Source organism: Salvelinus alpinus, chromosome 11, assembly GCF_045679555.1.
Source record: "Salvelinus alpinus chromosome 11, SLU_Salpinus.1, whole genome shotgun sequence".
Taxonomy (NCBI): Eukaryota; Metazoa; Chordata; class Actinopteri; order Salmoniformes; family Salmonidae; genus Salvelinus; species Salvelinus alpinus.
This window is the reverse complement of record NC_092096.1, coordinates 14118341-14136540: the sequence shown is the minus strand read 5'-3', so window position 1 is coordinate 14136540 and position 18200 is coordinate 14118341. Positions and strand designations below refer to the sequence as shown.

The 18200-nt window shown below is 41.7% G+C and overlaps 1 protein-coding gene across 1 annotated transcript in view; it reads right to left on the bottom strand.

Moving 5' to 3' along the window:
* The window catches only part of LOC139533606 (receptor-type tyrosine-protein phosphatase beta-like), a 50544-nt gene that overhangs the window by 7883 nt on the left and 24461 nt on the right, over window positions 1-18200 (bottom strand). The window contains exons 10-14 of the mRNA XM_071331761.1: window positions 17267-17401; window positions 16199-16321; window positions 15057-15220; window positions 10291-10426; window positions 2639-2759 (exon numbers count right to left, since the gene is read on the bottom strand). Of these exons, the coding sequence (XP_071187862.1) occupies window positions 2639-2759; window positions 10291-10426; window positions 15057-15220; window positions 16199-16321; window positions 17267-17401 (679 nt within the window). The remainder of the gene's footprint in view (window positions 1-2638; window positions 2760-10290; window positions 10427-15056; window positions 15221-16198; window positions 16322-17266; window positions 17402-18200) is intronic.

The window sequence follows — 18200 nt, the reverse complement described above, 5'->3', positions numbered from 1 at the left end:
TTCTATTGGTAGGCTTACAGCCGTCTGTCCGTTCCAGTCATGGTAATTCTATTGGTAGGCTTACAGCCGTCTGTCCGTTCTAGTCATGGTAATTCTATTGGTAGGCTTACAGCCGTCTGTCCGTTCTAGTCATGGTAGTTCTATTGGTAGGCTTACAGCCGTCTGTCCGTTCCAGTCATGGTAATTCTATTGGTAGGCTTACAGCCGTCTGTCCGTTCCAGTCATGGTAGTTCTATTGGTAGGCTTACAGCCGTCTGTCCGTTCCAGTTATGGTAATTATATTGGTAGACTTACAGCCGTCTGTCCGTTCCAGTCATGGTAATTCTATTGGTAGGCTTACAGCCGTCTGTCCGTTCCAGTTATGGTAATTCTATTGGTAGGCTTACAGCCGTCTGTCCGTTCCAGTCATGGTAATTCTATTGGTAGGCTTACAGCCGTCTGTCCGTTCCAGTTATGGTAATTCTATTGGTAGGCTTACAGCCGTCTGTCCGTTCCAGTTATGGTAATTCTATTGGTAGGCTTACAGCCGTCTGTCCGTTCTAGTCATGGTAATTCTATTGGTAGGCTTACAGCCGTCTGTCCGTTCCAGTCATGGTAGTTCTATTGGTAGGCTTACAGCCGTCTGTCCGTTCCAGTCATGGTAATTCTATTGGTAGGCTTACAGCCGTCTGTCCGTTCCAGTTATGGTAATTATATTGGTAGGCTTACAGCCGTCTGTCCGTTCCAGTCATGGTAGTTCTATTGGTAGGCTTACAGCCGTCTGTCCGTTCCAGTCATGGTAGTTCTATTGGTAGGCTTACAGCCGTCTGTCCGTTCCAGTCATGGTAGTTCTATTGGTAGGCTTACAGCCGTCTGTCCGTTCTAGTCATGGTAATTCTATTGGTAGGCTTACAGCCGTCTGTCCGTTCCAGTCATGGTAATTCTATTGGTAGGCTTACAGCCGTCTGTCCGTTCTAGTCATGGTAGTTCTATTCGTAGGCTTACAGCTGTCTGTCCGTTCTAGTCATGGTAGTTCTATTGGTAGGCTTACAGCCGTCTGTCCGTTCCAGTCATGGTAATTATATTGGTAGGCTTACAGCCGTCTGTCCGTTCTAGTCATGGTAGTTCTATTCGTAGGCTTACAGCCGTCTGTCCGTTCTAGTCATGGTAGTTCTATTGGTAGGCTTACAGCCGTCTGTCCGTTCCAGTCATGGTAATTCTATTGGTAGGCTTACAGCCGTCTGTCCGTTCCAGTTATGGTAATTCTATTGGTAGGCTTACAGCCGTCTGTCCGTTCTAGTCATGGTAGTTCTATTGGTAGGCTTACAGCCGTCTGTCCGTTCTAGTCATGGTAGTTCTATTGGTAGGCTTACAGCCGTCTGTCCGTGCTTGTAATTCTAATTATATTGGTAGACCTATATCTATAGTCTGGATATAGAGTCTTGGTATGGTGGTATAGTCTTACCATGGTAGTAGTCTGGATATATAGTCTTGGTATGGTGGTATAGTCTTACCATGGTAGTAGTCTGGATATATAGTCTTGGTATAGTCTTACCACGGTAGTAGTCTGGATATATAGTCTTGGTATAGTCTTACCATGGTAGTAGTCTGGATATATAGTCTTGGTATGGTGGTATAGTCTTACCATGGTAGTAGTCTGGATATATAGTCTTGGTATAGTGGTGTAGTTTTACCATGGTAGTAGTCTGGATATATAGTATTGGTATGCTGGTATAGTCTTACCATGGTAGTAGTCTGGATATATAGTCTTGGTATAGTGGTAGTAGTCTGGATATATAGTCTTGGTATAGTCTTACCATGGTAGTAGTCTGGATATATAGTCTTGGTATGGTGGTATAGTCTTACCATGGTAGTAGTCTGGATATATAGTCTTGGTATAGTGGTGTAGTTTTACCATGGTAGTAGTCTGGATATATAGTATTGGTATGCTGGTATAGTCTTACCATGGTAGTAGTCTGGATATATAGTCTTGGTATAGTGGTAGTAGTCTGGATATATTGTCTTGGTATGGTCTTACCATGGTAGTAGTCTGGATATATAGTCTTGGTATAGTCTTACCATGGTAGTAGTCTGGATATAGAGTCTTGGTATAGTGGTGTAGTTTTACCATGGTAGTAGTCTGGATATATAGTCTTGGTATGGTGGTATAGTCTTACCACGGTAGTAGTCTAGATACATAGTCTTGGTATGTTGGTATAGTCTTACCATGGTAGTAGTCTGGATATATAGTCTTGGTATGTTGGTATAGTGGTATAGTCTTACCATGGTAGTAGTCTGGATATATAGTATTGGTATGGTGGTATAGTCTTACTATGGTAGTAGTCCGGATATATAGTTGTGGTATGGTGGTATAGTCTTACCATGGTAGTAGTCTGGATATATAGTCTTGGTATAGTGGTATAGTCTTACCATGGTAGTAGTCTGGATATATAGTCTTGGTATAGTCTTACCATGGTAGTAGTCTGGATATATAGTCTTGGTATGGTCTTACCATGGTAGTAGTCTGGATATATAGTCTTGGTATAGTCTTACCATGGTAGTAGTCTGGATATATAGTCTTGGTATGGTGGTATAGTCTTACCATGGTAGTAGTCTGGATATATAGTCTTGGTATGTTGGTATATTGGTATAGTCTTACCACGGTAGTAGTCTGGGTTGAAGTTCTCATAGATGGGGTAGAGAGGGTTCTCCTGCTCACTACGGAGCTTCCTGGCTCTCAGGACATCTCGGACACACTGGTGGAGGAAGGAGTACTGGTACTGTGGGGAGAACAGCAATATCATCAACACTACTGTTTATCTGCTGTGGGGAAGACAGTATTCACTGGCTATATATTATCACTGGGCATCACTGGCTATATATTACCACTGGGCATCACTGGCTATATCCCGTGTGGCTCAGTTGGTAGAGCATGGCGCTTGCAACGCCAGGGTTGTGGGTTCATTCCCCACGGGGGGACCAGGATGAATATGTATGAATATGTATGAACTTTCCAATTTGTAAGTCGCTCTGGATAAGAGCGTCTGCTAAATGACTTAAATGTAAATGTATATATTACCACTGGGCATCACTGGCTATATATTATCACTGGCTATATATTATCACTGGGCATCACTGGCTATATATTATCACTGGGCATCACTGGCTATATATTATCACTGGGCATCACTGGCTATATATTATCACTGGTAATATATTATCACTGGCTATATGTTATCACTGGCTATATATTACCACTGGCTATATATTATCACTGGCTATATATTACCACCGGCTATATATTATCACTGGGCATCACTGGCTATATTCTATCACTGGGCATCACTGGCTATATATTATCACTGGGCATCAGTGACCACTGACCACAAGACATTACCACTGGGCATCACTGGCTATATATTATCACTGGGCATCACTGGCTATATATTATCACTGGCTATGTTATCACTGGCTATATATTATCACTGGGCATCACTGGCTATATATTATCACTGGCTATGTTATCACTGGCTATATATTATCACTGGCTATGTTATCACTGGCTATATATTACCACTGGGCATCACTGGCTATATATTACCACTGGGCATCACTGGCTATACATTACCACTGGGCATCACTGGCTATATATTATCACTGGGCATCACTGGCTATATATTATCACTGGCTATGTTATCACTGGCTATATATTATCACTGGGAATCACTGGCTATATATTACCACTGGGCATCACTGGCTATATATTATCACTGGGCATCACTGGCTATATATTATCACTGGCTATGTTATCACTGGCTATAAATTATCACTGGGCATCACTGGCTATATATTATCACTGGCTATATATTATCACTGGCTATATATTATCACTGGGCATCACTGGCTATATATCATCACTGGCTATATATTACCACTGGCTATATATTATCACTGGGAATCACTGGCTATATATTACCACTGGGCATCACTGGCTATATATTACCACTGGGCATCACTGGCTATATATTACCACTGGGCATCACTGGCTATATATTATCACTGGTAATATATTATCACTGGCTATATATTATCACTGGCTATATGTTATCACTGGGCATCACTGGCTATATATTACCACTGGGCATCACTGGCTATAAATTATCACTGGGCATCACTGGCTATATATTATCACTGGTAATATATTATCACTGGCTATATATTACCACTGGCTATATATTATCACTGGGCATCACTGGCTATATATTACCACTGGCTATATATTATCACTGGGCATCACTGGTAATATATTATCACTGGCTATATATTATCACCGGCTATATATTATCACTGGGCACCACTGGCTATATATTATCACTGGCTATATATTATCACTGGTAATATATTATCACTGGCTATATATTATCACTGGCTATATATTATCACTGGGCATCACTGGCTATATATTACCACTGGCTATATATTACCACTGGCTATATATTACCACTAGCTATATATTACCACTAGCTATATATTACCACTAGCTATATATTACCACTGGCTATATATTATCACTGGCTATATATTATCACTGGCTATATATTATCACTGGCTATATATTATCACTGGTAATATATTATCACTGGCTATATATTATCACTGGCTATATATTATCACTGGCTATATATTATCACTGGCTATATATTATCACTGGCTATATATTACCACTAGCTATATATTACCACTGGCTATATATTACCACTGGCTATATATTACCACTGGCTATATATTACCACTGGCTATATATTACCACTGGCTATATATTACCACTGGCTATATATTACCACTGGCTATATATTACCACTAGCTATATATTATCACTGGCTATATATTACCACTGGTAATATATTATCACTGGCTATATATTATCACTGGCTATATGTTATCACTGGGCATCACTGGCTATATATTACCACTGGGCATCACTGGCTATAAATTATCACTGGGCATCACTGGCTATATATTATCACTGGTAATATATTATCACTGGCTATATATTACCACTGGCTATATATTATCACTGGGCATCACTGGCTATATATTACCACTGGCTATATATTATCACTGGGCATCACTGGTAATATATTATCACTGGCTATATATTATCACCGGCTATATATTATCACTGGGCACCACTGGCTATATATTATCACTGGCTATATATTATCACTGGTAATATATTATCACTGGCTATATATTATCACTGGCTATATATTATCACTGGGCATCACTGGCTATATATTACCACTGGCTATATATTACCACTGGCTATATATTACCACTGGCTATATATTACCACTAGCTATATATTACCACTAGCTATATATTACCACTGGCTATATATTATCACTGGTAATATATTATCACTGGCTATATATTATCACTGGCTATATATTATCACTGGCTATATATTATCACTGGCTATATATTATCACTGGCTATATATTACCACTAGCTATATATTACCACTAGCTATATATTACCACTGGCTATATATTACCACTGGCTATATATTACCACTGGCTATATATTACCACTGGCTATATATTACCACTAGCTATATATTATCACTGGCTATATATTACCACTGGCTATATATTATCACTGGCTATATATTATCACTGGCTATATATTATCACTGGCTATATATTATCACTGGCTATATATTATCACTGGCTATATATTATCACTGGCTATATATTATCACTGGCTATATATTATCACTGGCTATATATTACCACTGGCTATATATTACCACTGGCTATATATTACCACTGGCTATATATTACCACTAGCTATATATTATCACTGGCTATATATTACCACTGGCTATATATTATCACTGGCTATATATTATCACTGGCTATATATTATCACTGGCTATATATTATCACTGGCTATATATTATCACTGGCTATATATTATCACTGGCTATATATTACCACTAGCTATATATTACCACTAGCTATATATTATCACTGGCTATATATTACCACTGGTAATATATTATCACTGGCTATATATTACCACTGGCTATATATTACCACTGGCTATATATTACCACTGGCTATATATTACCACTGGCTATATATTACCACTGGCTATATATTACCACTAGCTATATATTATCACTGGCTATATATTACCACTGGTAATATATTATCACTGGCTATATATTATCACTGGCTATATGTTATCACTGGGCATCACTGGCTATATATTACCACTGGGCATCACTGGCTATAAATTATCACTGGGCATCACTGGCTATATATTATCACTGGTAATATATTATCACTGGCTATATATTACCACTGGCTATATATTATCACTGGGCATCACTGGCTATATATTACCACTGGCTATATATTATCACTGGGCATCACTGGTAATATATTATCACTGGCTATATATTATCACCGGCTATATATTATCACTGGGCACCACTGGCTATATATTATCACTGGCTATATATTATCACTGGTAATATATTATCACTGGCTATATATTATCACTGGCTATATATTATCACTGGGCATCACTGGCTATATATTACCACTGGCTATATATTACCACTGGCTATATATTACCACTGGCTATATATTACCACTAGCTATATATTACCACTAGCTATATATTACCACTGGCTATATATTATCACTGGTAATATATTATCACTGGCTATATATTATCACTGGCTATATATTATCACTGGCTATATATTATCACTGGCTATATATTATCACTGGCTATATATTACCACTAGCTATATATTACCACTAGCTATATATTACCACTGGCTATATATTACCACTGGCTATATATTACCACTGGCTATATATTACCACTAGCTATATATTACCACTGGCTATATATTACCACTGGCTATATATTACCACTAGCTATATATTATCACTGGCTATATATTACCACTGGCTATATATTATCACTGGCTATATATTATCACTAGCTATATATTACCACTGGCTATATATTACCACTGGCTATATATTACCACTGGTAATATATTATCACTGGCTATATATTATCACTGGCTATATATTATCACTGGCTATATATTATCACTGGCTATATATTACCACTAGCTATATATTACCACTGGCTATATATTATCACTGGCTATATATTATCACTGGCTATATATTATCACCGGCTATATATTATCACCGGCTATATATTACCACTGGCTATATATTACCACTGGCTATATATTATCACTGGGCATCACTGGCTATATATTATCACTGGCTATATATTATCACTGGCTATATATTATCACTGGGCATCACTGGCTATATATTATCACTGGCTATATATTATCACTGGCTATATATTATCACTGGGCATCACTGGCTATATATTATCACTGGCTATATATTATCACTGGCTATATATTATCACTGGCTATCTATTATCACTGGCTATATATTACCAATGGGCATCACTGGCTATATATTACCACTGGGCATCACTGGCTATATATTACCACTGGGCATTACTGGCTATATATTACCATTGGGCATCACTGGCTATATATTACCACTGGGCATCACTGGCTATATATTACCACTGGGCATCACTGGCTATATATTACCACTGGGCATCACTGGCTATATATTATCACTGGGCATCACTGGCTATATATTATCACTGGGCATCACTGGCTATATATTACCACTGGCTATATATTACCACTGGCTATATATTATCACTGGCTATATATTATCACTGGCTATATATTACCACTGGGCATCACTGGCTATATATTATCACTGGCTATATATTATCACTGGTAATATATTATCACTGGCTATATATTATCACTGGCTATATATTATCACTGGGCATCACTGGCTATATATTACCACTGGGCATCACTGGCTATATATTACCACTGGGCATCACTGGCTATATATTACCACTGGGCATCACTGGCTATATATTACCACTGGGCATCACTGGCTATATATTATCACTGGGCATCACTGGCTATATATTATCACTGGCTATATATTACTACTGGCTATATATTATCACTGGATATATATTATCACTGGCTATATATTACCACTGGGCATCACTGGCTATATATTATCACTGGGCATCACTGGCTATATATTACCACTGGCTATATAGTATCACTGGCTATATATTACCACTGGGCATCACTGGCTATATATTATCACTGGCTATATATTATCACTGGCTATATATTATCACTGGGCATCACTGGCTATATATTATCACTGGCTATATATTACCACTGGCTATATATTACCACTGGCTATATATTATCACTGGCTATATATTATCACTGGCTATATATTACCACTGGGCATCACTGGCTATATATTATCACTGGCTTTATATTATCACTGGCTATATACAGTGAGGGAAAAAAGTATTTGATCCCCTGCTGATTTTGTACGTTTGCCCACTGACAAAGAAATGATCAGTCTATAATTTTAATGGTAGGTTTATTTGAACAGTGAGAGACAGAATAACAACAAAAATATCCAGAAAAACGCATGTCAAAAATGTTATAAATTGATTTGCATTTTAATGAGGGAAATAAGTATTTGACCCCCTCTCAATCAGAAAGATTTCTGGCTCCCAGGTGTCTTTCATACGGGTAACGAGCTGAGATTAGGAGCACACTCTTAAAGGGAGTGCTCCTAATCTCAGTTTCTTACCTGTATAAAAGACACCTGTCCACAGAAGCAATCAATCAATCAGATTCCAAACTCTCCACCATGGCCAAGACCAAAGAGCTCTCCAAGGATGTTAGGGACAAGATTGTAGATCTACACAAGGCTGGAATGGGCTACAAGACCATTGCCAAGCAGCTTGGTGAGAAGGTGACAACAGTTGGTGCGATTATTCGCAAATGGAAGAAACACAAAAGAACTGTCAAACTCCCTTGGCCTGGGGCTCCATGCAAGATCTCACCTCGTGGAGTTGCAATGATCATGAGAATGGTGAGGAATCAGCCCAGAACTACACGGGAGGATCTTGTCAATGATCTCAAGGCAGCTGGGACCATAGTCACCAAGAAAACAATTGGTAACACACTACGCCGTGAAGGACTGAAATCCTGCAGCGCCCGCAAGGTCCCCCTGCTCAAGAAAGCACATATACATGCCCGTCTGAAGTTTGCCAATGAACATCTGAATGATTCAGAGGACAACTGGGTGAACGTGTTGTGGTTAGACGAGACCAAAATGGAGTTCTTTGGCATCAACTCAACTTGTCGTGTTTGGAGGAGGAGGAATGCTGCCTATGACCCCAAGAAACCATCCCCACCGTCAAACATGGAGGTGGAAACATTATGCTTTGGGGGTGTTTTTCTGCTAAGGGGACAGGACAACTTCACCGCATCAAAGGGACGATGGACGGGGCCATGTACCGTCAAATCTTGGGTGAAAACCTCCTTCCCTCAGCCAGGGTATTGAAAATGGGTCGTGGATGGGTATTCCAGCATGACAATGACCCAAAACACACGGCCAAGGCAACAAAGGAGTGGCTCAAGAAAAAGCACATTAAGGTCCTGGAGTGGCCTAGCCAGTCTCCAGACCTTAATCCCATAGAAAATCTGTGGAGGGAGCTGAAGGTTCGAGTTGCCAAACGTCAGCCTCGAAACCTTAATGACTTGAAGAAGATCTGCAAAGAGGAGTGGGACAAAATCCCTCCTGAGATGTGTGCAAACCTGGTGGTCAACTACAAGAAACATCTGACCTCTGTGATTGCCAACAAGGGTTTTGCCACCAAGTACTAAGTCATGTTTTGCAGAGGGGTCAAATACTTATTTCCCTCATTAAAATGCAAATCAATTTATAAAATTTTTGACATGCGTTTTTCTGGATTTTTTTGTTGATATTCTGTCTCTCACTGTTCAAATAAACCTACCATTAAAATTACAGACTGATCATTTCAATGTCAGTGGGCAAACGAACAAAATCAGCAGGGGATCAAATACTTTTTTCCCTCACTGTATTATCACTGGGCATCACTGGCTATATATTATCACTGTCTATATATTACCACTGGGCATCACTGGCTATATATTACCACTGGGCATCACTGGCTATATATTACCACTGGGCATCACTGGCTATATATTACCACTGGGCATCACTGGCTAAAACTGACGTTCATTATATTCACCGAAATGTACCAACTCATGGAAACAGTTCTGTTGAATGAATTGCGACTTTTATTCTGTGCTATCGTTACCTCTGTTTGCACCATGTGAGAGCGGTGCAGGCGGAGGTCAAACACACAGCCGTAGACATCCACTGTTCCTATGCTGTCCAGCTGTTGAAGGACCCGGTCCAGAACCATGAACGTCCCTGTACGACCCACTCCAGCACTGAGGGAGATAGGGAGAGAGAGAGAGAGAGAAAGCAAGAGAAAAGGGGAAGAGAGAGAGAGAAGAGTGATTGATGTAATTTACACAACATCTACCATTGAGATCCATGTATTTATACACTTGCGTTAAATCATATTAAAATTATTTGATATGGGTATTTAATTGAATTGGTGTGCCTACACAGCTACCATCCTGATTGAAGGATTTCTCCTTTGACACACACACACACCACACACCACACCACACACACACCACACACCACACACCACACACCACACACACACACACACACACACACACACACACACACACACACACACACACACACACACACACAGAGTAATGATAAATGATGACGATCAATCACAATCCATCATCCAGGATGCTGCACATAATAGCCGTCCAGCTGGATGGGGTGCCTGAAACACAGTACACCACGTGCCTCACTGAAACACAGTACACCACGTGCCTCACTGAAACACAGTACACCACGTGCCTCACTGAAACACAGTACACCACGTGCTTCACTGAAACACAGTACACCACGTGCCTCACTGAAACACAGTACACCACGTGCCTCACTGAAACACAGTACACCACGTGCTTCACTGAAACACAGTACACCACGTGCTTCACTGAAACACAGTACACCACGTGCTTCACTGAAACACAGTACACCACGTGCCTCACTGAAACACAGTACACCCCGTGCCTCACTGAAACACAGTACACCACGTGCCTCACTGAAACACAGTACACCACGTGCCTCACTGAAACACAGTACACCACGTGCTTCACTGAAACACAGTACACCACGTGCTTCACTGAAACACAGTACACCACGTGCTTCACTGAAACACAGTACACCACGTGCCTCACTGAAACACAGTACACCACGTGCTTCACTGAAACACAGTACACCACGTGCTTCACTGAAACACAGTACACCACGTGCCTCACTGAAACACAGTACACCACGTGCCTCACTGAAACACAGTACACCACGTGCCTCACTGAAACACAGTACACCACGTGCCTCACTGAAACACAGTACACCACGTGCCTCACTGAAACACAGTACACCACGTGCCTCACTGAAACACAGTACACCACGTGCTTCACTGAAACACAGTACACCACGTGCCTCACTGAAACACAGTACACCACGTGCCTCACTGAAACACAGTACACCACGTGCCTCACTGAAACACAGTACACCACGTGCTTCACTGAAACACAGTACACCACGTTCTTCACTGAAACACAGTACACCACGTGCTTCACTGAAACACATTACACCACGTGCTTCACTGAAACACAGTACACCACGTGCTTCACTGAAACACAGTACACCACGTGCCTCACTGAAACACAGTACACCACGTGCCTCACTGAAACACAGTACACCACGTGCCTCACTGAAACACAGTACACCACGTGCCTCACTGAAACACAGTACACCACGTGCCTCACTGAAACACAGTACACCACGTGCCTCACTGAAACACAGTACACCACGTGCTTCACTGAAACACAGTACACCACGTGCTTCACTGAAACACAGTACACCACGTGCTTCACTGAAACACAGTACACCACGTGCTTCACTGAAACACAGTACACCAGTACTAACAGAGTTCTCTCTCCACTTTGACGGCACAACCTACATCTGGTACATAAGCGGGAGCTGGTCAGGGTAAGGAGTTCACTGGTCGAGGCTCTAGACGTCACCAACAGTGATGGAATGGCAGACTCCTGTAGCTGAGAGCGATACCCGCGACGGGAGAAAGAGTCACCGCCGAGTAATGGACTGTCCTCTGGCAGAAAAACGACCCTTACTTACTTCTCCTTCCTGTAAAGTGTGTTACTTACTACACCTTCCTGTAAAGTGTGTTGTGGCTTATCGACCCTTACTTACTTCTCCTTCCTGTAAAGTGTGTTGTGGCTTAATGACCCTTACTTACTTCTCCTTCCTGTAAAGTGTGTTGTGGCTTATCGACCCTTATTTACTTCTCCTTCCTGTAAAGTGTGTGGTGGCTTAATGACCCTTATTTACTTCTCCTTCCTGTAAAGTGTGTTGTGGCTTATCTGTGAACTTTACATTCCTGTTGATCTGATCCTGAAGGAGTGTAGTTCACCATCAGCCAGGTTCATCTCATTTCTGTCTATATAGAGCTGAGGGTGGTCCAGTTCACCATCAGCCAGGTTCATCTCATTTCTGTCTATATAGAGCTGAGGGTGGTCCAGTTCACCATCAGCCAGGTTCATCTCATTTCTGTCTATATAGAGCTGAGGGTGGTCCAGTTCACCATCAGCCAGGTTCATCTCATTTCTGTCTATATAGAGCTGAGGGTGGTCCAGTTCACCATCAGCCAGGTTCATCTCATTTCTGTCTATATAGAGCTGAGGGTGGTCCAGTTCACCATCAGCCAGGTTCATCTCATTTCTGTCTATATAGAGCTGAGGGTGGTCCAGTTCACCATCAGCCAGGTTCATCTCATTTCTGTCTATATAGAGCTGAGGGTGGTCCAGTTCACCATCAGCCAGGTTCATCTCATTTCTGTCTATATAGAGCTGAGGGTGGTCCAGTTCACCATCAGCCAGGTTCATCTCATTTCTGTCTATATAGAGCTGAGGGTGGTCCAGTTCACCATCAGCCAGGTTCATACATTAAAAACCAAAGTCTATCAGAATTCCAGTCATTCCAATAAATGTTATACCCCTTGGTCTTCAGGAATAGGACCTGGAAATATGGAAGTATAGATCAGCCTAGTTGTTTAACCTGAGGCCAAACATTCCCTCATTGTGAAAAGTAACTAAGGTCTGAAAGGACAGAGGAAGTGGCAAACGTCCTGCTTATCGATCAAAACGAAGGACTTATTAGCCAGCCCTACTCTGCCGTTGATGATTTTTCATGGGGGACTGATTAGGCTCATTGATTTGAAAAATAAATGCTGCGCTCATGAATTGGCATGCTTTGAGCACTACTGAAAAGTGCCATTTACATGTGATTAATGAATGTCATATGCTGCGTTTGCTACAGGCCTGTTGTTGACCTTTTAGTTGGTGACACTTTGATATATTGATAATATGCAGCTGTTTAAAGGGCAAATCCACAGATGAAACAATAACAAAATGGACACCCCACATCTGCTTTGGTAAAAAGCTGAGGGATGGGCCTGGAGAAATGTTACCACTCTCAGGTTAATAGACAGAGCTATGGATGCAAGGACTGACCATCCGTGATATCAAAATGATTGTTTTAACCATGTTATGAGGCTATACAGTGTTTGTTTACATTCATGTTGTTTACAAACATTGGAGAAAAACAAGCTTATATTTTGGGTTCTGATGGAGTGTGACAGTTGAACTAAACTCATGAGGCATTTATAAGTTATATTCTTCAAGAATCAATGGGTACATTTATATATACATTTATAAATACAAAAAATGGATGTAGCAACTACATATTGCCCCTTTAAGTCTATCCAAAGTGTGTGAGTTTGAGCATGTGTTCAATAGGCATATGGATTTTAATTTTTTATCAGCATGAATTAGATTGAGCAATATAATCCCCACTTTTATTTAATAGGCTGGGATCCGCACTATGCAGCTGTTTCCAGAGCACATTTTAAACTGGCTGTCCACTGGTTTCAAAAACAATGAATGATAGACATCTTAAACTTCTTGAATTCAACTATTATTGGGTTCAAATACACATTTAGATTTGTGAACAGCCGTCCACAACAACCATAATCCGCAAAGCACAAATAGCTAAATGTGAGAGCAGCAGTGTGATTCACATCAATACGCTATGTAGATATCAATAATAAGTGATATCTGTATGGCCGTAGACTACACAACTGCTGTCGTCCTTACCCCCAAGCGTTTATTCAAGTTGGATAATCTTTGGATGCCAACAGCAGTCATACCATTGGCCTACAAAAGCCTATTCCTGCTCTTTTCCCACAATGCATCAAACATATTTGGTGTGTCATCATAGTGGTCTCTGACTTGTGGTCAGACTCGCTCAGGCGGAACAAACGTAAACTTGCGCCTTTTTTCAATGCTTATTTAAATGTCATGGAGAAAACAGAGAAGTGTCAAATATGTATTTTTCTCACAAACATCTTTTTTTAAATTTAAAAGTAATCCTCGAAGTAATCATCGAGTTTTTCAAAAGTATCTGATTACAATATTTTAGCTTGTAACGGATTACAGTTACTGTTTTTTTTGTAATCCCTTACATGTAATCTGTTACTCCCCAACCCTGCGAGGGGACTAGTCTAATGTATGGAGCTGATCAATTATTAAATCGACCTCACTACATTTTCTCAGTCACGCTGCTTGTCTTTTCTTTGACTCATGTCTGCCAAGGGGGAGACTCTTTCTGATGGGAACCCTCTGACTCCGCTAAGTTTACATCTACACTGGCATCGTTTCCTGAGATGGAACACACACACACACACACACACACACACACACACACACACACACACACACACACACACACACACACACACACACACACACACACACACACACACACACACACACACACACACACACACACACACACACACACACACACACACACACACACACACTCCGATGTGGCTCTTACACATACCTGCAGTGAACAACGGTGGCTCCAGTGCTCGGGGCTCTGTCGACGTAGTCCCTGACGGTCCGTACGAACTCGATGAGGGACTGGGTGGTCTCGGGGACCCCGTGGTCTGGCCACACCGTGTAGTGGAAGTGTCTCACCACCCGAGGGAAGCTGGGACGACCCTCCTGAAGAGACACAGATGAGGGATGTTCAGGACAGGAAATGCAGGGTATTTCCCTCTTGGTGGCTCCCGAGTGGCGCAGCGGTCTAAGGTACTGTATCTCAGTGCAAGAGGTGACACTACAGTCCCTGGTTGTAATCTAGGCTGAATCACATCCGGCCGTGATTGGGAGTCCCATAGGGCGGCGCACAATTGGCCCAGCGTTGTCCCGGGTTTGGCTGGTGTAGGCTGTCATTGTAAATAAGAATTTGTTCTTAACTGACTTACCTGGTTAAATAAAAGGTTAAATAAAATATAAATAAATACATTTAAAAAAAATAAAGTCGGACCTCCACACCAGGTCTAGAATGTACTTTGTAGATCAGGATTTAAGCGATTAGAGGATTGAACAGTTTTATCTGTCTTGGTACTGATGGTTTATATAAAAACAGTTCGTCCTAGTGAACTGAAAGCTCTTCAGTCGGGCTACAGCTTTCAATAGAGTGACAGTAACAGAGAAGCTGCCATATTATCTGAGGTGATTGTTACTGAGGTGATTGTTACTGAGGTGATTGTTTCTGGGGTGATTGTTTCTGGGGTGATTGTTTCTGGGGTGATTGTTTCTGGGGTGATTGTTTCTGGGGTGATTGTTTCTGGGGTGATTGTTTCTGGGGTGATTGTTTCTGGGGTGATTGTTTCTGGGGTGATTGTTTCTGAGGTGATTGTTTCTGAGGTGATTGTTACTGAGGTGATTGTTTCTGAGGTGATTGTTTCTGAGGTGATTGTTACTGAGGTGATTGTTACTGAGGTGATTGTTTCTGAGGTGATTGTTTCTGAGGTGATTGTTTCTGAGGTGATTGTTTCTGGGGTGATTGTTACTGGGGTGATTGTTACTGAGGTGATTGTTACTGAGGTGATTGTTTCTGAGGTAATTGTTTCCGAGGTAATTGTTTCCGAGGTGATTGTTTCCGAGGTGATTGTTACTGAGGTGATTGTTACTCACAGAGCTGATCTTGAACTCCCTGATTGTCCATTCAGCCAGGACAGACTCAGACAGCATTTGAACCACCAGGTCTCCATAGTACAGAGGCTCCCGGTCAGCCGGCCAGTAGTGGTCACACTTCACCTGGACAGGGACAACAATGACCACGGTTAGACCATTACATCTCTTGATTTGTTGACAGACTAACTGACTGGTTGATTAAGGGATTGAGTTATTAATTGAATAGTTTGTTCATTTATTTGTTTGTCCGTTCATTCGTCCATCCATCTATCTATCCCCATGCATCCCTCCATCCATCCAAAATGTCCCACTCAAAGTAAAGTCCAATAATATCAGACTTTTTATGTCTAATCAAATCAAGGGGGGGGGGGGGGTGTCAATACAAATAGTCTGTGTGGCCATTTTATGAATTGTTCAGCAGTCTTATGGCTTGGGGGTGGAAGCTGTTAAGGAGCCTTTTGGACCTAGACTTGGCGCTCTGGTACCGCTTGCCGTGCGGTAGCAGAGAGAACAGTCTATGACTTGGGTGACTGGAGTATTTGACAATTTTTTGGGGCTTTCTCTGACACCGCCTGGTATAGAGGTCCTGGATGGCAGGAAGCTTGGCCCCAGTGATGTCCTGGGCCGTACTCACTACCCTCTGTAGGGTCTTACGGTCGGATGCCGAGCAGTTGCCATACCAGGCGGTGATGCAACCGGTGAGGATGCTCTCGATGGTGCAGCTGTATAACTTTTTGAGGGTCTGGGAACCCATGCCAAATATTTTCAGTCTCCTGAGGGGGAAGAGGCGTTGTCCTGCCCTCTTCACGACTTTCTTGGTGTGTTTGGACCATGATAGTTTGTTGGTGATGTGGACACCAAGGAACTGAAACTCTCGACCAGCTCTACTTCAGCCCCGTCGATGTGAATGGGGACGTGTTCAGTCAATCCAGTCAAGACATATGTCAAGTACTCAATGATTTAGATTACTGACCATTATCAGGGTTCTATAGGAACTATGTATTTCTCTGAGTCACTATGGAAACACATCTGTCACATCTGTCATACCCCCCCCAATCTCCGACTCACCCGTCCCTTCTCGACACACTGCGTCACCATGACGATGTTGTATACGTTGTGCTCCCACACCATCCTCCAGAAGTCGTCCTTGGTTCCGGGGAGAGGGCCTTGGGTGGCGATGTACTCACGACGGAAGTTGTTCCCCTGAAACAGACAGATAGGGATCAGTCAGTCAATCATTCAATCATGGGGCAGGAAGTGGTTTAGATGCAGAGCCTATGTCAAAAAGCGTATTTTGGGATGGCCTTGTAAGTTGAAACCTTATAACAGTGGATTAAGTGTTGCAAATGCAGGTTTATGCTGAAATATGGACCTACAGCCACATCTCACACTCTGATGAGACAAAGACAGTCTGAAGTATGGGCCTACAGCCACATCTCACACTCTGAGACAAAGACAGTCTGAAATATGAACCTACAGCCACATCTCACACTCTGATGAGACAAAGACAGTCTGAAATATGGACCTACAGTCACATCTCACACTCTGATGAGACAAAGACAGTCTGAAATATGGACCTACAGCCACATCTCACACTCTGATGAGACAAAGACAGTCTGAAATATGGACCTACAGCCACATCTCACACTCTGATGAGACAAAGACAGTCTGAAATATGAACCTACAGCCACATCTCACACTCTGATGAGACAAAGACAGTCTGAAATATGGACCTACAGCCACATCTCACACTCTGATGAGACAAAGACAGTCTGAAATATGGACCTACAGCCACATCTCACACTCTGATGAGACAAAGACAGTCTGAAATATGGACCTACAGTCACATCTCACACTCTGATGAGACAAAGACAGTCTGAAATATGGACCTACAGCCACATCTCACACTCTGATGAGACAAAGACAGTCTGAAATATGGACCTACAGTCACATCTCACACTCTGATGAGACAAAGACAGTCTGAAATATGGACCTACAGCCA